This window comes from Crinia signifera, chromosome 5, assembly GCF_055691185.1.
Source record: "Crinia signifera chromosome 5, ASM5569118v1, whole genome shotgun sequence".
Lineage (NCBI taxonomy): Eukaryota > Metazoa > Chordata > Amphibia > Anura > Myobatrachidae > Crinia > Crinia signifera.
Window position 1 is genome coordinate 303,784,955 of NC_139221.1, and position 20,551 is coordinate 303,805,505.

A 20,551-nucleotide genomic window follows, 5' to 3' on the forward strand; every position below is an offset into this window, starting at 1 on the left:
CAATTCTGACTCAAAAATTATAGAATTTGCCGAAGATTTAAAATTTGATAGTTTTCGATATTTCCTTACAAATCATCAGATCCTGCCAAATCGCATTTGAAGAACGAGGAATGCCACTAGCTATCACTAGACATCTCATAAAGATTGCTTCCTGTGTTGGCCCCTGGCATCACGATTATTACCTAAATTAGATCATTTATGAAGTTCAAAATGGCCGAACTGCACGGCAAGATGTGGTGTTTTGTGGAGAAAGCTGGAATTTGAAGTGTTACTCTTTGTCAAGATTGTTTTTGATATTATGAATACATTTGGATATATTATTCTTATACAAGTCTTTGGTGCAATATAGCATGTGCGGAAAGTAGTGAGTGTTCTCCCTCCTTTTTGTTCTAATTTGTTTATTGGTTGAACCAAGTATATACCAATAGGAGATGCCGTGTAATAATTTAATCTCAGATCAAGTTAATAGTATTGCGACTAATTTTCTTAGGGTCCATACACATCATGCAATATTGTATGCCAGTGGTTCTCAAACTCGGTCCTCAGGGAGCCCCAACAGTACACGTTTTCCAGGTCACCTCACAGATGCACAGGTGCACTCATTACTCACTGACACATTTTAAAAGATCACAGGTGGAGCTAATTATTTCACCTGTGATTCTGTGTGGAGACCTGGAAAACATGCACTGTTGGGGGTCCCTGAGGACCGAAGTTGAGAACCACTGTTATATACAATCGTCACAGTTCAGTACGATATTGTATAAGGTGTACACACGATGTGTCGTAAGATGCTCACTCCCGGGCATCTTATGAGACATCGTATGATAGTCCTGCATACATGATTGATGGTAATATGCTATGATGTGATGTTATGCACATATTATGATCTTACATCAAATCATATATGATACAAGGGAAATTGTATACAATAGGATGATGGATTGGTTGATCTAGTACAAAGAAAGTTTATTATCTAAAATTAGCACATAGCCAAAATACAATTGTGATAAAATGTATTACATATAAAAATTCATCTCACCAGATACAATTGGAATATGGGTAGGGCCCGGAGAGTCCAGAAAGTCCTATACAGGGCTGGGGTGGTGAAGCGTCCTGTGTAGGCTGGGAATAATACCCAAGTGGAGCAGTAGGGAGGGAGGACCAGGTAACGATGTAAGGAGTGGCTCGGGTTGACACAATATGCCGACTCCCTCCGCTAAGTTCACTGGAGCGGGATATGGTCCTCAACCTCTACCTTTCCTGCTATAAATTATAATCCAATATCAGGCCAGTTGAAGATGGTAATGCCGGACTGCAATTTTGTAGATGGCCCGATTGGAATCCACAGGTAGTGGGGCTTGGTTTGTGTCCCTGTTGTAGCAGATGGTGGGGAGGACTCGATGGTACTGACCGGGAGCGGCCCAGATTGGCACAAATAACCGTCTCCCTCCGCGGTTAGACGGTTATTTGTGCCAATCTGGGCCGCTCCCGGTCAGTACCATCGAGTCCTCCCCACCATCTGCTACAACAGGGACACAAACCAAGCCCCACTACCTGTGGATTCCAATCGGGCCATCTACAAAATTGCAGTCCGGCATTACCATCTTCAACTGGCCTGATATTGGATTATAATTTATAGCAGGAAAGGTAGAGGTTGAGGACCATATCCCGCTCCAGTGAACTTAGCGGAGGGAGTCGGCATATTGTGTCAACCCGAGCCACTCCTTACATCGTTACCTGGTCCTCCCTCCCTACTGCTCCACTTGGGTATTATTCCCAGCCTACACAGGACGCTTCACCACCCCAGCCCTGTATAGGACTTTCTGGACTCTCCGGGCCCTACCCATATTCCAATTGTATCTGGTGAGATGAATTTTTATATGTAATACATTTTATCACAATTGTATTTTGGCTATGTGCTAATTTTAGATAATAAACTTTCTTTGTACTAGATCAACCAATCCATCATCCTTTTTTATCTATAGAATTCCTTATTTTAAGGTGTATATATATATATATTAATTTTGAAGCGCAGCTCTCCACCCCACTTTCCTTTTTTGTAGACTCAGTACAGGACTAACTACCCTGTCTCAGAGCAGCAGCTAGGGATACACAGCTCCGGCCAGGCGCACCTGCACCCCGACCTACCTAGTGTGGTCGAGGTCACCTCCACTTCTTAAATTGTATACAATATCTTATTGGATCCCATCGTTGTAATGCTACCCATACACTTGTGAGATCTTGCATGCAATCATTCGATTTCGACCACATCTGTTCCATAAATTAAATGATTGTAGGCATAATTTATGGACCATTCGATGCGCAGGCCCACCATTTAATGTCACGTCATTAGATAGTATGTGCTGCACATAATATCTATCGAATTGCAGGAGTTATCGCATGTGGTTTTTAGCCACATGCGATCGCTCAAATGCAATCTGCGGGGGGGGGCGCGAAGGGAACGCTTTTGGCGTTGTCGGTTCTGAGATAGGGGGCCGGAGGAGGCACTGGCAGGGTCCATCAGAAGTAGCGCTTGTGGGGGTCAGCGGTGGTGGCAGAATGGTTTAAAACCCTGGCCAGCCCTCTGATTGGCTGAGAGAGGGCCCCCAATAAGAGGGCCACTAGTGCTACTTCATAGAGCTATGCTACCCCAGCGCCCTCTTCCCGCCCTCTTTCAGCACCCGATGTTTCATCGGGTGCCGAAAAGGGGTACGTTTTGCACCATAAAATGCAACATTGCACTTCAATGTCACATCGAATCTGATCGCATAAGTGTACGGGTAGCAAAATGTGTACGTAGCCTTATTTTGGTTGTAGTTTGAAGAAGTCTAGACATTTGGAGCATAGATGTGGCATAGAGAGATAGAAGATCTGCACCTGGCAAACTAATAGGTACACAATATTGTTTCAGATAGTATATTATATAGTATGTAATATACTATCTGAAACAAGACCCTCAGAGTGCTGGGTTAAGTTGGTGCTCTCCATGGCTGAACGGGTGCAGGATGACTCACCGACAGTCGGGATTCTGAATGACATTTCTCCGACATCGGAATCCCGACTTCCAAGGCCTATTTTCCCTCATGCGGGTCCACGACCCGTTAGAGGGAGAATAGCAATGGTGGCGAGCACACCCGGACTAACCACACGTAGCGCAGCCTTCCAGCTCTCTGTCCGTCAGTTAATTTTTGTTTTGGGGACATTGATTTATAATAGTTTAGATTGTGGTTTCATCTAGACCAATGAGAATGACGCACCTCTAAAAGAAAATGACTTATATTTAACAATGAGAACACTGGAGCATAGAAATGTTTTGCTGTAAAACCGATGCTATAATATTTATACCTGTTTGCAGGGAAATGATTATGAATCTGATAGCACCATAATGGATCTGCAACACAAAGTCCAAATGATTGAAGCAGAAGAAAAAGTAACCAAAGAAGAACTGAATCATTATAGAGAGATCTCAGAGAAACTTAGACAGGAGCTGACGGTGAGCAAACATTTGAACTCCTTCTAAAATAGGTATAATACTGGTCAATGAGGGTATAACAAGCCATTCCATAGAACAGTGTCAATAAGAAGGCGTGTCCACACAGAGGCTTAACTCTGGGAGGCAATGGAGTCACCTGCTGCTGGGATCCTGCTCCCAAGGGGGCACCTCTCCTCCCCTGCGAGTTTGATTCCGTTAATTGAAAGTCGTCGATATAGTTTCTTAGGCTGACTCCCTCTCCTTGCAGGACAATAGACGTCACACACTCTTTATTCAAACATCATTTGTGTGTCACACCCTGTACTAGAACCCATGGCCTTTTCCACTAGAAGCAGACACCTTACTGATTGAGTCACAATCTGCATACTTAGAAGGTTATTCTGGTTGAATTCGCAGCCTTGCGAGTCCACCAAACCCGTCTTGCGAATGGGTGGCTGGCGCCTCGCTCGCAGGGGTTTGCGAATGGATGTTACACAGTAATATGCTAATGTGAAGCCCCTCTCCTGAGTTGAGCCACTTTTTTCAGTTCAGTCCGTCATGTCTGCCTCCACTGTAGGTGACAGACATAGGCGAATCTAGGGGGTGGCTCGGGGGTGCACCTGAACCACCCATTAGCATTACCATTTTGTAGCTGAGGGGTGCGGCTTTCCAACGAGCCCACCCCTGTGTCTCTAGCCCCCTGGAAACCGGAGATACTGCCAGGCAAACCTGGAACATTTTCCCTATAGGATAACATGGGACCCCCACCCAGTTCAACGGCTGCCAGTTCCCCCTTCGGCATCACTGAAGCTCAAGGTTGATCTCAGTCGAACCTAAATCGCTGGGCCTTCAATCTGATACCAGGCTGGATCCATATGGGTTAATTGGTTCCAGGAATATTGAGGTTAAACCGTTGTTTTTTTTTTTGTTTTTTCTCATTTCTTAAATGTAATTTCATGACTGTTTATGTTCTTTGAGAGCAGGTTTCTCTGGAACCAAACAGCCCAGTTTCACCGGACCAAAATCATTCGAAGCCAACTCAAAAGTTCTTCAATATGATACTGGTCTCATGTAAATGGGTCAGTTGGTTTCGAAGATAGAGCTGGTTGGTTAAAGCGGGTAGGGAGAGGGGTGTGGTTGTCTCTCCCCCTCACACCAGAAAATGCAGGGACTAGGCTGGTGTATAAGGGGTCAGCCTGGGAATGTCCCTGCATGATCCTGGGACCATATTCCCGGGTAAATCCCTGCATTTTCTGTTGTGAAAGGGGTATTATTTCAAACAGCTGTGACCTGCAGTGCTCTGAATACAGCCGGGCAGCCCCCTGCTCTCTGCCCAGCTGTCAATGACTGTCACCCCTGCAGCTTCCGCTCCAATTCTTCTCCCCGCTTTCACCTCAGCCCGCCCCCCCCCCCTTTAATCATGTGGTGCTGGCGCCCAGCATGCTCCCCCGACGTCACGCACAACAACAGCACGCACAATATTTCAAATGTCCGAACGGCTAGAGGAGACACCAGGAGGGGAGTGGGAGTGTGCTTTGCACTGCGCGCTGCTCCTCTGCCCATAGAAGCAGCTGCGCCGCTCTCCATCTCTCCCTGCAGCGGCAGCTAAGGTTCATATAAAAATTAGTGGCACTTTTGGGGGCATTGCTTAAGGGACGCTATAAGTGGCGGTATGGGGGGGCATTACGCATAATGTTTGGCTTAATGTGTAAGGGGCATTACGATGTGCAGCATCATGTGTAAGGGGCATTATGTGTGCAGCATCATGTGTAAGGGGCATTATGTGTGCAGCATCATGTGTAATGGGTACTATGGTGTGCGGCATCATGTGTAATGGGTACTATGGTGTGCGGCATCATGTGTAATGGGTACTATGGTGTGCAGCATCATGTGTAATGGGTACTATGGTGCCATCAAGCAAGAACCCCCTAGCAATCAGCACGTAGGTAAGCAGCACTTATGTGGCAAATATGTTATGGGCATTACGGTTTGTTCTATAGTATGTAATGGGCATCATGATGTGTGGCACAATGTGTAATGGACATTATGGTGTGTGGCCTTATGTGTAATTGGCATTACGGTGTGTGGCTTTATGTGTAATGGTTATTACGGAGTTTGCTAAAATGTGTAATGGGCATTACTGTGTATGGTCTAAAGTGTAATACCACACCCCTTTTTGTGATGTCACGCCTCCTTCCCATGAGGCCATGCCCCCTTTTGCCACGCAGCTATGCCGCGCAAAGGTCCCACTGCTATTATGTCTAGATCTGGGACCACCCATTACCATAATTCTAGATTCGCCTATGGTGACAGATGCCTAGAAGTTGGCATTATCACTTAGGAAAACATTTTTCTTAAGTTGACATGTCCCAGCCAGAGACTTTGGCACTTTTATGGCAGCTATGGGATGAGGGGGAGCAATGACATACATACGTCAATCCCATTTTTCTGAGAACAGCGGAGTAGCAACCAACAATTGTTGGGGAGGGAAAACCTAGGAGCCATCTTCCTAGGTGGTAATGCATCCTTTAACCTAGTCTAGCTGTAATTTAAAATACGAACAATGCTTTCATTACTGCTGAAATCTAATCTGTCTTAAATTGATCCATATTTACTTATTCTACAGGTAAAAGAATCCAGTTTAGCCCATCTTGAGGAAGACCTTCAAGAATTGAAGAAATGTTTTGCCCACGCTGAGGAGAAGTTGGCTTTTTACATGCAAAGGGAACTTGAGCAACAGCAAAGCCCTGCTGGTATAGACTCCGCGAACAGTGTCGGAAGCCCAGTTTGGCCTTCCCTCGACAAGACCTCCTCATCATCGCAGACTGAGAAGGTCTCAAATGTTAACAACAGCAACCAGACCTCCCGTGTTCACCAGAAGCACATAGGAGTGCAGAATGAACTGGGGACCACGCAGCTGGGCGACAGTGCTGATGAAGTGGCCGAATTAATGGAGCGCTTTACAGATAAGATCGGCCAGATGCAGGAGCTCCACGCCGCGGAAATTCTAGACATGGAGGCCCGGCACATCAGCGAGGCTGACTCTTTGAGGAGAGATCAGTACGCTGTGGTTCAGGCGCTTACTGAGGAGTGTGATGCCTTGAAAGCCGTGATCGACGCCTTGAAAACCTCAGTAAGATTATTTAAGTAAAAGATAAATCCGTTTGCCGATTACATTCATAGAAAATAGATGCCTTTGTAAACTTGTAATACTGTGTCTGGTTGGCGGTATTACGTTGATCCCATTCCTAGTATCGTTCATTAATGGGAAGTTAATGACCGCGACCAAAGATGATATGAACTGAATCCTATTACTAAATATATACAATAAGGCCTAATCAAAATATTAGCACAGTTTCAATGTGGGATATGTATCAAGTCGTTTTATAGAAGGTAATTGATACATTCTAGCTACAGTAAAGCTGATTGATTTGAGAAATGTATCCAGTCTTTCGAAGGCTTGATACATCTTATAAATGACTTTTGCTGTTTTAGTTCCAAATATATTATACTAATTAATATAGAAAGACCATTTGGCAGAGACCCAAGATGGGCAAGTCTGGTCTAACTCCCCGAAGTATGGAACATAAAAGTCCGTTTTATAGTCTGTTGCCTGTTACTGTATGTTAATATAACTGTATCTTTTGCTTCCAGGCAGGTGCTCCAGATTCTGCACTGTCTACACCGTTTCACTTCACAGATGCTGCCTCTAGTGGTAAGATCAATGTACTGCAGAATAAATGCTGATTTAAAGAGAAGCTATTAGTGAAAATAACCAGGGGCGGATTGGCCATGTAAGTCACCGGGAAGTTTCCCGGGAGGCCGGACAAAGGTGAGGCCGAAAATAGACATGGCTCCACCCACTCGCGGGTGTAGCGTATCAGCATATGTCTGACAGCCTGCAGAGTACTGGACCTGGTCGTGCGGGCAGCATCATTATTGTAGACTCGAGCCACACACCTCTGTTGTCAGCACTCAGCAGGTTGTCAGGTTACGGTTACACAGCCGGATTGCGGAGCCTGCTGCTCCTGGCCTCCTCCTGCAGCCAGACGCTGTTTGTTTAGTGTTCTTGTGGTTTAAAGGGGCGTGGCCACGGGTCCGTGATTAGGCCACGCCCCCAACTTTACTGCTAGTCTGAGACTGAGTGCAGCAGCAGCAGCCAGCCTGGTCCTTGGCCATTGGTCCTTCCTATTGCTGGCTCCTGCGGTCTCTGGAGCAAAAGGTAATGCTTGTGTGCAGGGACTGAGTGGAACAATCTTTGTGTATTGTGTAGGGATTAAGGGGAGCAGGCTATTTGTGTGTACTGGTGTAGGGACTGAGGGGAACAAGGTGTGTGTGTATGTGTGCGAAGTGACATAGCAATGAGCTCTTCCCACCCCAGTGAACTGTTGCGCAGTTCCATCTTTAAGGGGATACTGCAACCTCATGAGCCTGGACAGCAGCATTTTAAATTTGGGGCCAACACCAAGCGAATCGTCCTGATTGGCTTTGGGTCTGTGGGACGCAGGTTTCTCACTGTTGCTCTGGGAGATTTGTTTCCTAGCTCCAGCACCCCTTTGGTGCTTGTCACCTTCAAGGCCAGCGTGCACCTTCTCTCTGCCACTCAGATTTTCCAGTTCCATCGGTAACAGAAAGCAGCTTTAGTAACTCATTCCTGACCTCTCCCAGGCTAGGACCAGCGGCATCAAGCAGGGGGTGCGCCTTCATCAGGGTCATACCCAAAACCTGCACCACACTCCCTCCATCATTGTCAGCGGTACTTGTTTCCTAGCACCATGCCCACGATTTTTATCTTATGCCATCGTATCGATCTGATCGCATCGCATGCGACCCGATCGCATGCGATGCGATCAGACCCGATTTTTAATTGTACAGCCACCCTGATGGGTGATTAATATGTTAAATGCACCCCCAGACCCGATTTTTTATTTTACAGCCACCCTGATGGGTGATTACTATGTTAAATGCACCCCCATTGTTAAAGCCACCCCCACTACGCATCCTCCGACCTTTTCATACCCCCACTATCCACGTCGGCGTGGAGTTGATTTTAGATAGTGTGGTGAGCGCAGTGAGCCACCGAGCCCGAAGCGTGGTGAGCGGACGCTGATTACTTCACATGTATTCCGCTGCGCTTGCCACGCTTCGGGCTCGGTGGCTCGTTGCGCTCACCACACTATCTAAATTCAACTCCATGCCGACGTGGATAGTGGGGGTATGAAAAGGTCGGAGGACGCGTGGCTATACAATTAAAAATCGGGTCTGATCGCATCGCATGCCATTGTAATGGCATGCGATGCGATATTGAAATTGTACAGTGCAGCTCTTAAAACCCTAAAATCGGGTCCCATCACATCCCATCGCATACCTTAAGTAGTGGTATGCGATGGCATATGACAAGCGTCATGCTAGGAAACAAGTACCGTGTCCGCTCCCCCCAGCTGGCCACGTCCACAACCCTCACAGCTGGGCACCATCCACTGGATGGTGGCAGCGCACACAGCAAATTACGGCTTTAATATCCCCGTAGTTGAACTCAGCTTCTCCTCCTTACAGTGCATTACAGGGCATTACGGTGTCTGACATAATGTATTCAAGGGCATTACGATGTAGAATAATGTATCACAGGCATTATGATGTGTCGCATAATGTATCACGTACATTACGATGTGTTACATAATGTGACAGGGGCATTACAGTGTGTGGCGTAATGTATCACGGGTATTATGGTGTGTCGCATATGGTGAACTTGCGTCGGTGCTAGGGGGCACCAGACAAAACTTTGCCTAGGGCATCAACTTAGCTAGGGCCTGCTCTGCTCCCTCCTCTGATGCGTCTGCAGCCAAGTGAGGTGACCAGTCTCCACGGCTCCTCTGAAGGCCGTGGTGTGGTCACACACTCAGCTGCTGCCCTGCCATTCGCCCGTGCATGCCCCTGTCATTTCCAGCATTTTACTGCAGTGTAAAGAAAGGTCCCGCAGCATCATTAGTTATACTGTGGGCTGTAACTTTGCTTTGCAGCTGCAGCAGAACACCCCCGCTTTCATTATTGCCGGGACTCGATTGATGTCACTGACTGCTCCGGCTTCCTGGAACAGCAGTGGGAGAAGGTCTGCGGCTGCTGGTACCTACTATGGAAGAGATGGCGGGGGCGTACAGCTGTCCTGCTGTTACCATGGCTGTATCAGAGGTTATTTCAAATGTCCCGCTGGCTCGCAAGCCAATTGAAACTGGCGGCAACCTATCAGGCAGTGGTGGCTCCTAAATTGGCTGCTGGACTGTGTGCTGGCAAGCCGGTGTGACATTTGAAATAGCCCCTGACCTGAGCCGCTGGGTTGCCCACCGCTCTGCGCAACTATATTCCCATTACACCACTCTGTCCAGCTCTAATGGGGACAGCAAGTGCACTGCTCTGCCCAGGGTGCACTCGCTGAAAGGATGTAATCCCCCATGGCAACCAGCATTTAACTTCCCCTGGCATCAAGCATGTATTCCCCATCCCCAGTGGCAATGAGCATTTCATCCCCCCTGGCAACAAGTATATAATACCTTGAAGCAACGAGCATTTAACTCTGCCTGACATCAAGTCATCCCTCGTGGCAAAGAGCATGTACCTCCTGACAACCAGCATGTAGGTAAGCGCCAATTATGTGGCATAATATGCAATATGAATTCCGGTGTGTGGTGTAATGGGCATTAAGGCGTGTGGCATAATTATGGGGCATTACCATGTGTGGTCTAATGTGTAATGGGCACTATGGTGTCAGAGTTTGGCATGTGAGAGTGTGGGGGACCTACCTACAGGTAAGTATAGTAAGATAGGTAAGTATCAGTATGAAAGGGCTTTGGATGTATTAAAGTTTTATTATTCATGTGTCAGTGTGTGTTTTTTTGACTATTTTTAATACTATGGAACTACAAGTGCCAGCGGGCCCTTTAATGCCCCGCATGCTGGGGCTTGTGGTTCTCCAAGTCCCAGCATGCGGGGGAGGCTTGCTGAGACTCAAAGTTCCACAGTATTAAACAATACTTTATTCTATTTTCTACACTGGAATCAGCCCGGTGACCACACCCCAGGGTCACCGGGGACAGCACCAGTCTTCAGCCTGGTCTGGTAAGTCCTGGAGGGGGGCCTTTATTGGGGGGGGGGGGTCCACACTCCCCCAGGACCCCTGGCCAGGCTGGCTGGTCGGTAGGGTTAATGCTCTGGTTGGGCCTGGGGCTGGTTCTTAAAATACGGGGGGAACCCCTAGTCATTTTGTCCCCTGTATTTTGGGATTGGAGCCTGCGGCCTGGAGCCTGGGGCCAGTTTTAAAAAAAATCGGTGAACCCCTATTTGCCGGGTTTCCTGATTTTTTATTACCAGCCCTGGCTCTTTCAGCCTGGTGCTGGTTACGGCTGTGGGGGGGGACCCCACGCCGTTTTATTTATTTATTTTTCTATTTTTTTTTACACAATGCAGTCTGCACGGATCTGACTGATCCGTGCAGACTGCCTGTACGAATTCGTATTAGCGCCCGTTAATACGAATGGATACGCCATCAGAGCGTGAAACAGAGTGAAACAGCCATATGCAGTCGTATTCATTCGTATTAAGAATACGAAATTTCGTATTCGTATTCTTAGTAAATTTCCCCCTATGTATGTGTGTGTGTGTGTGTGTATATGCATGTATGGATGGATAGATAGATAGATAGAGAAATATATATATACATACATACCATTATGGAGCATTTATGGTCTAGGTCCTTGCTATAGTGGTACATCCACTTCTTAATTATTCACTTTTTATTTTATGTATGTTTATGTGTATGTTATTGATGTAATTCATCAACATTTATAACTATTGCTAAAATAAATATATTGTGTTTCCCTTTCATCAAACAAAGTGCCATTTCTTTGTTTGTTATTTCCTTGGGTTGTGTAGGACTGACAATCCTACTTTTAAGTGGTTGCTATTGACAAAGTACCCCTGGCAGTGCCTGCTTACGTTACCTTGGTAACACCCCTTCTATACATACATACATACATACACACACACACACACACACACACACACACAGGTGAGCCAGCCACGGTAAACATTGTACTGTGCTGAACAAATTTAATGAAGTCCACCATGGCTTCAATCCAGTGCGAATAACGAAACAAAAGATTATGCTGTACCAGCAATGTTTCAGCACTTTATTGCGCTTTTGTCAAGCATAATACATGAAAGTGTACAGACCAACCTACTGTATATATGCAGCTTGTTTGAGTGCAGCAGGGACAGCAACTACAGGTGTCAGCTGTCCCTTGACAAGGGCTGGGCTGTCAGCGACTTGCGTACATGTGCAGGGGTCTTGGCCACACCTCATGTGGCATTATGTGTGTAAGCAGCACCACAAATGGCATTGTGTATGTGTAAGCGGCCCTGCAGGAGGCATTATGTGAGTAAGCATAACCTCACAGGGCAATATGCGTGTTAGCAGCACTAAAACTCCATGGGGGGGGGAGCAAAATGTATAATTACGCTACTGAAGGAACGCTCGCCCCACCAGGAGAAGATGCATCTTTTGCCATGAAACCCCTGGCATAATATGTAATGGGCGTCAAAGTGTGTGGTATACCATGTACTTGCAATTATGGTGTTCGGTATAATGTGTAATGGGCATTACAGTGTGTGATATAACATGTAATGGGCGTTACGGTGTATGGTATAATGTGTAATTGGCATTACGGTGTGTGGTGTAATGGGCATTACGGTGCGTGGCACAATGTGTAATGGCCATTACGGTTTGTGGTATAATGTGTAATGGGCATTATGGTGTGTGGTACAATGGGCATTATGATGTGTGGTATAATGTGTAATGGGCATTACGTTGTGTGGCATAATATGTAATGGGCATTACCTGGACATAATGTGTATTGGGCACGCCATTTTTCCAGGCTAGGATACACCCCTTGTAATTAGGCTCCACCCATCGTTGATTTGGTGCCGCCCACATGAGGCCACTTCCAGATATTTTCCAGGGCCACTTTTAGTCCCCAATCCGCCCCTGAAAATAACTGACTACATGTGGCCTTGTGCAGGAACTACAGTACACGTGTTATATATAATATTTAATATATATAATATTTAGTTCTACACAAGCTCTTCCCGGAATAAAGAAACTGTACCAGTTATATGCAAGTTCCCTGCATCAAATCACATACAGTTCCACACTCTATACCAGGCATTTGCTACTTCAGTGTCACTGCCTCGTGATGCCAGGGCCCAGGGATGTGTGATGTATGAAATAAGCTGTATGGGAGAGAGCAAATACAAGGCAAGGACAATAACTTGCTGCTCCTACAGTTAGTTATATACTGATTCCGAGTGGAGAGAGCATAGGAGCAGTGCTTGTGTCATATGCTTAGGCATAGTGTTGAAAAGCATTTTACTAAAAGCTTATCCAGAACTTCTGGTTCTGGATAATTGCCAGCAACACTCTATGTAAGGACTTCATTAATCATTTTTTATTCTTATATCTCTTGTCAGATGGCAATATTTGGAGATGAATGTATATATGCTGTTACAGGAGTTACTAACTCTGCAATGCTCGCCATGGTGTACAGAGCGATCGCTAATTCTCTGTTCTGATCCCAGAGTTTTGTATAGAGCAATCCAAGGGCGTAACGATCATAGGTGCAAGGGGTGCAGTTGCTATGGGGCCCAGAGCTGAAGGGGGCCCATCTTTACTGTCTAAGTAATATGTTTTACATACATTTGTCACCATCAGTTGATAAATAGGGGGCCCTTACAAACCTTTGCTATGGGTCTAGTAATATCTAGTTACGCCCCTGGAGCGATCATTAATTCTCTGTTCTAATCCCAGAGTTGTCCGTCTAATTCATCAGTGATACTACAGTCTATAAGGAGTATCGCTCCTGATTCATAGTTCTACACTAACCTGATGGTTTGTTCACAACTACGATTGTTGATGCTCTGCACATGTGCAGATCTGGTCCTACAGTGGCGCTCACAGTGCCCCCCAATTATGCTGCTGCCATTTCCAGGGGTGATAGTGAAACAGGGATGGCGGCAGGGACCGTTGCACAAATATGAGCTTTTCAGGGCTGTTTTGTAGTTGTGCCGACGCCTGCTGCTCAGTGTATCCAATCAACAATCACAATTCATTCTTCATTGCCGCGTATGAAAATGTTTTACCACCATGCCCCTGCCATATCATTGTGGTCTGCTACATGCATTAATTGCTCCTAGAGCTATAGAATTAGAAAATTTTTAAAGTTCACCATCTAAATGGTGGTGGCGGGGGGTGGCGAGCAGGAGAATCAAGCAAAAACTGCAATCTCCTGCAGCCTCTGGAAAGCTGCACTGAGAGTCTCTGGGGTACTGTGTAGGAGGAGGGAGGAGTCTTAGTAATATATTTTCATAGCTGACCGTGAAGATTCAAGACAGAGCTTATATTTGTACACACCGCTGGTCTGTTTTACACATTCAACCCATGCCAAAAAATGCACGTAAAGAAGCCTGTAAAGAGTGAGTGACTACGTCTGATCTAATATTTTCATTTAAACTGGTTTTTCCTTATTTTTGTATTTATTTCTGTGGGGTCAGAGTGCGATTGGAGCCAGGGAACATACGATGCACAGAGCTTTGAGCAGCTCCCAGGGCTGACAGCAGAGGGCGACATTCCAACAGAGTTAATTCCCAACCAGATCAAGGTACTAGTCACTAGGAGAAAGCAATGTTCCCGCTCATATCTATGATTCTGGCACTCTTACTAAATGTCAACCTTGGTTACAGGACTTGTTAAGGGCTGTCCATCAGGAGGGAATGCAAGTTTTGTCGCTGACCGAAGCCGCCAGCCCCGATAAAGAGACCTCTATCCCTGTGAGCGCACAGTCCTGGCATCAGGAAAGAAAAGCTTTACTAGAGACCATTGCTTCCCTGAAAGCCTTGATCAGGAAAATCCAGGTTCACAAGGAGTCTGAGGTTGGTGCACAAAACAGTTTGATGTTCACGTCTTCCTGGGGATTGCGCCACCTGAGCAGTTGTTGCTTATGTCCATCCTCATGCCTGAAACTAGGTAATGTAGGGTTAGGAGATAAAATTTGTAATTGGATTAAAAACTGGTTGCACAATCGGGGACAGAGAGTGGTAGTAAATGGCATACATTCCAGCTGGGGTAAGGTCCAAAATGGCGTCCCGCATTGTTCAATGTTGGGACCCACCTTGTTTAATATATCCATTAAGAAGTGAGATAGGGCCAGATGCACTAAGCTTCAAAAGTGATAAGATGGAGAGTGATAAACAGCCAGCCAATCAGCTCCTGCCTGACCTTTTTCAAACACAACCTGTGACATGGCAGGTAGGAGCTGATTGGCTGGTTGATTATCACTCTCCATTTTTTCACTTTTAAAGATTAGTGCATCTGGCCCCAATTGCAATATTTGCAGATGACACGAAGTTGAGTAAGTAAATTAACTCAGGAGAGGATGTGGAAACACTACAAAGTGACTTAAATAAACTGGAAAGGTGGGCGGAAAAGTGGAAAATGCAGTTTAACGTTGAAAAATTTTAAGTAATTCATTATGGTAACAAATATGAACAAGCTACTTATAGGCTAAATGGAGTTATTAAAGGGTATTCTGCTGTAGAGAAGGACTTGGGGGTCATCATAGATGATAAATTGGGTAATAGTGCATACTGCTCAAGTGCAGCAGGAAAAGCAAACCGGACACTGGCATGCATTAACAGGTGAATGGATTCAAGGGATGCCAATGTGATAGTGCCTCTTTACAAGGCATTGGTAAGACGACATTTGGAATATTGTGTTCAGTTCTGGGCACCGCACCTTAAAAAGGACATAAATGAATTGGAACAGGTACAGAGAAGGGCGACTAAGCTAGTAACAGGTCTCAAATCACTAGAATACATTTATACGTTAACCAGGCTAAATAGGTGATATGATTAGTATGTTCAAATACAGGATTGGGAATCATATGGAACTGGGAGATGATTGGTCACTAACAGGCCTATACTTAGGACATGCGGGCATGTACTGAGGATTGAGGAAAATAAATTCCATACTGAATTAAGAAGAGGATTCTTCACCATTAGAGCAGTAACATTCAGGAACTCATTGCCAGTGGGGGTGGTTACAGCAACTTCTGTTAGTGAATTTAAATCAAAACTGGATAATTTTTTGACTACTAAGGGAATCCTATAGATATGACTTACTCAAGTCAGTAGTTACAAGTCCGATAGGTTGAACTCGATGGACTAACGTCTTTTCAGCCTTAAGTACTATGTTACTATGTATGTTATGGTGTGTACACGGTACTATTTGCCTTCCAATGTTGACGATATAGTCAACATCGAATCGGATGCAGATCGCAAGGGTTTTAACCCTTGCGATCGCGATTCCGATCCCGATGCGCGTTCACGTATCGCAAGGCAGAAAGTCTTGTCTGCCTTGAACATATAGTGCAGATCTGCACTATATAGTCAGACTTGTATGCAAATCGGATGTGCCTTGCGATCTGATTCGGATCGTGGATCGTATCTTAAGGCACATCTGACCGTGTGTACACACCATTACTCTTCCCTTCATATCAATAGTTTAACTATTGTGATTGATCTGTATTTCAGAGACGGACAGATTTTCATGACCTGACGCCGGATTGGAGAGGGGAGCTGCTGGGGGCGATACAGGAGGTGTTCTGCAGGGAGCAGGATGTGCTGATGTCTGCTTTCAATACGCAGCTGACCGCGCTGGGCAACTGCAATGCACCGGCGCTACTGAACCAGATGCAGCACCGGCTACAGGAGCAGGTGATTGGCTGCTCCGACGTATACCAGAATGTGATCTTTATTTTTCAGGGGCGGTTTGTCGTCACTGTCAATTGATTTGCGAGTCTCTGTATAACATGTTATGGTGTTTGTGGTCACCGTTGGAAGACTTCGCTTGGAATCCCTGCAGTTGTTATACCTGTCTCTAGCAAATGATCATCCAGCCATGGAAGTAATCTGTGACTACACTTACTACAAGGATATGGCCATGAGAGCACTTAGGAGTGGTTGAGAGATGACTGCTACTACCCACCGGTGTGCATTACAGTTACCGGAACCACTGCTGCCGGAAGCGATCCAGCTGCTCGGCTCCATGGAATGAATGGCTGGATCTAATAATATTTGGCCATCTAGTGGTCCATCTGCAGCACGGGGGAGGCCTGGGTCCCCCCTGACCTTGGCTTAGGACCCCTGTGTGACGGTGTACTGTCCTAGCCACGTGGCCAGCCCTGATTGATAGATTAAATAGATCTGTGTTTTGAATAACCATCTTTTTAAATTATCTTATGAATTGGTTATATTATTGTTGGGGGGGATTTAAATGTCTATAATACTTTACCTTGTGTCTCTTTATACCCCTTTCACATCGGACATCCAGTTACCGGGTTCAAAATGTCAACCCGGCAATTTGCTGAATAACACGGGTATTTCATCGGTGTGAAAGGGTCAACCCAGGTCACTGACCCGGGATTTAAGACCTGGGATTGACCCTTTCACACTGAAAAAATCTGCGTTATTCAGCAAATTACTGGGTTGAATTTTTTTTACCGGGTAATTTGCTCAGTGTGAAAGGGGGTCAGATTAGACCCGGCAAAATGACCCGGGGCTCAAAATACCTGGGTAATTGCAGGGTGGCATGCCTGAAAGCGGTATTACTGTTTGGCACATCCGGTGACCTCTGGTTGAGGATGTTCCTTTCCTTACAGGGGATGGAGCAGATTAATGCCATCGACTGCATACAGAATGCTGACCGGCGGAGTCTGTTACTTGAGATTCAGGATCTCCGGGCCCAGCTGACACATGTCCAGAGTGGAGCTGAAATCAGTCCAATGTTTCATGCAAACTCTGCAGGTAGCTTGTTTTTTTTCTTCTTTTGGGTGTTCTGATTCAAATTTGGGGCTGCGAGACCGAGATGCCGACATTACCAGTTATATGGGGTGTGTATGTGATTTTTTTTTTTTTTTTGTCCCATCCCTGTACGTAATATTTTATACATGACTTGTAGTGGTTCCGGTGTTATTGTTTCCCATCTATTTTGGTACTCCCCTGTATTCCTTACTTCCATATCTGCTGTGTTCCCCTTCTCCTGCCCACACTTTTTTTCCCTGAAAGTTGTAAACATTTAAGAGAGTTCAGCCCCATACACTCTAGAAGATAAAGTCAAAGATATCTTTCACTTTATCTTCTAATATCTACACTCAATAGCGTTAACGATTCACGCTCCAACGCATGTTCTCATACGTCCTCGTTAACTACGGTCATCACTCCCCCTCAATCACTCGGACCCTGCATCACCAAGTGTGTAAGCACTTGCCAATGCTGCCACCCCCGCTGGGTGAACATCGCCGATATTTCGGTGTCGGCAGGGTCGCCTAGTGTGTGCGGCTTTTCATAAAAACAACAAATGTATCAAAATGTATCAGGTAGTGTTTGTCTACAGCCTACAATGTATGTAATGTAATAAACTGCCATCATATGATCACTGCAACCATACTTATTTATGTACTGCTCTTCCAGCAGGGGGCGCACAGTACCTTCAGCAGAATCAGCCCTCACACGTGCAGGAAATTCACTCACAGCTGAGCAGTGTGAGCGCACAAGCTGTGGAGCTGCAGGAACAGCTGGGCTCAGAGAGGCTCCTATCAGCCGAAGTCAAGAACGAACTCGCACTAACCAAGATGGAGCTGGAGTCTGCACTCAAGCTGCAGCACAAGCACTTTATAGAACTAGAGTCCGTCAGGTGATTTACTCCTCATTGCATAGACCTGTGTACTGTATCCCCTGTATAGTGCAGGCCATAGTGTATCCCCCTGTATAGTGCAGAACATAGTGTATCCCCCTGTATAGTGCAGACCATAGTGTATCCCCTGTATAGTGCAGGCCATAGTGTATCCCCTGTATAGTGCAGGCCATAGTGCACCCCCCCTGTATAGTGCAGGCCATAGTGTATCCCCTGTATAGTGCAGACTGTAGTGTATCTCCTGTATAGTGCAGACCGTAGTGTATCACCTGTATAGTGCAGACCATAGTGTATCACGTGTATAGTGCAGATCATAGTGTATCCCCTGTATAGTGCAGACCGTAGTGTATCCCCTGTATAGTGCAGGCCGTAGTGTATCCCCCTGTATAGTGCAGACCGTAGTGTATGCCCTGTATAGTGCAGACCATAGTGTATCCCCCTGTATAGTGCAGACCATAGTGTATCCCCCTGTATAGTGCAGACCATAGTGTATCCCCTGTATAGTGCAGACCATAGTGTATCCCCTGTATAGTGCAGACCATAGTGTATCCCCTGTATAGTGCAGACCATAGTGTATCCCCTGTATAGTGCAGACCATAGTGTATCCCACTGTATAGTGCAGACCATAGTGTATCCCACTGTATAGTGCAGACCATAGTGTATCCCACTGTATAGTGCAGACCATAGTGTATCCCCCTGTATAGTGCAGACCATAGTGTATCCCCCTGTATAGTGCAGACCATAGTGTATCCCCCTGTATAGTGCAGACCATAGTGTATCCCCTGTATAGTGCAGACCATAGTGTATCCCCCTGTATAGTGCAGATCATAGAGTATCCCCCCTGTATAGTGCAGACCATAGTGTATCCCCCTGTATAGTGCAGACCGTAGTGTATCACCCTGTATAGTGCAGACCGTAGTGTATCCCCTGTATAGTGCAGACCATAGTGTATCCCCCCTGTATAGTGCAGACCATAGTGTATCCCCCCTGTATAGTGCAGACCATAGTGTATCCCCTGTATAGTGCAGACCGTAGTGTATCCCCTGTATAGTGCAGACCGTAGTGTATCCCCTGTATAGTGCAGACCATAGTGTATCCCCTGTATAGTGCAGACCATAGTGTATCCCCTGTATAGTGCAGACCATAGTGTATCCCCTGTATAGTGCAGACCATAGTGTATCCCCCTGTATAGTGCAGACCATAGTGTATCCCCCTGTATAGTGCAGACCATAGTGTATCCCCCCTGTATAGTGCAGACCATAGTGTATCCCCCCTGTATAGTGCAGACCATAGTGTATCCCCTGTATAGTGCAGACCATAGTGTATCCCCCTGTATAGTGCAGACCATAGTGTATCCCCCCTGTATAGTGCAGACCATAGTGTATCCCCCTGTATAGTGCAGACCATAGTGTATCCCCTGTATAGTGCAGACCATAGTGTATCCCCCTGTATAGTGCAGACCATAGTGTATCCCCTGTATAGTGCAGACCATAGTGTATCCCCCCTGTATAGTGCAGACCATAGTGTATCCCCTGTATAGTGCAGACCATAGTGTATCCCCCTGTATAGTGCAGACCATAGTGTATCCCCCTGTATAGTGCAGACCATAGTGTATCCCCCTGTATAGTGCAGACCATAGTGTATCCCCCTGTATAGTGCAGACCATAGTGTATCCCCCCTGTATAGTGCAGACCATAGTGTATCCCCCTGTATAGTGCAGACCATAGTGTATCCCCTGTATAGTGCAGACCATAGTGTATCCCCCTGTATAGTGCAGACCATAGTGTATCCCCCCTGTATAGTGCAGACCATAGTGTATCCCCCTGTATAGTGCAGACCGTAGTGTATCCCCCTGTATAGTGCAGACCATATAGTTTATGCCGTCTATAGCATGAATCATGTTCCCCAGTGATGGATCTCTTTGTAGACCACACGCTATTGAGGGGCTAGCATCTTCTAGAACACTTGTTTTCTATGAATCATTTAGAATTGTATTATAACTTGCTGTATACTGGCTCTATATCAGGTTGGAAACCAAGAAGAAACGAGAGGAACTGGAAAGCATTAGCGACGCGCTAGCAAATGAACAAAAGAAGAGCAGAGAGTTCCAGTGGTCTCTGGAGAAGGAGAAGACAAAGAGGGAACGTAATGAGCAGCGACAAAAGGAAGAGCTGGAGGTGAGGCGTCCCGTGTATGAGGGTTTCCTCATATGGTTACCAGTACACCCATCTACTTGAATTATTAACTATTGCCAGTGTGCACAGAGATTACTGTAATGGGTG

At 46.0% G+C, this 20,551-nt stretch overlaps 1 protein-coding gene across 1 annotated transcript in view; it reads left to right on the plus strand.

Moving 5' to 3' along the window:
* AKAP9 (A-kinase anchoring protein 9) overlaps nt 1–20,551 on the plus strand; it is a 229,317-nt gene that overhangs the window by 183,246 nt on the left and 25,520 nt on the right. The window contains exons 35-43 of the mRNA XM_083145245.1: nt 3,356–3,493; nt 6,099–6,605; nt 7,127–7,187; nt 14,072–14,178; nt 14,261–14,449; nt 16,109–16,291; nt 17,236–17,380; nt 18,047–18,269; nt 20,296–20,446. Coding sequence (XP_083001371.1) covers nt 3,356–3,493; nt 6,099–6,605; nt 7,127–7,187; nt 14,072–14,178; nt 14,261–14,449; nt 16,109–16,291; nt 17,236–17,380; nt 18,047–18,269; nt 20,296–20,446 — 1,704 coding nt within the window. The remainder of the gene's footprint in view (nt 1–3,355; nt 3,494–6,098; nt 6,606–7,126; nt 7,188–14,071; nt 14,179–14,260; nt 14,450–16,108; nt 16,292–17,235; nt 17,381–18,046; nt 18,270–20,295; nt 20,447–20,551) is intronic.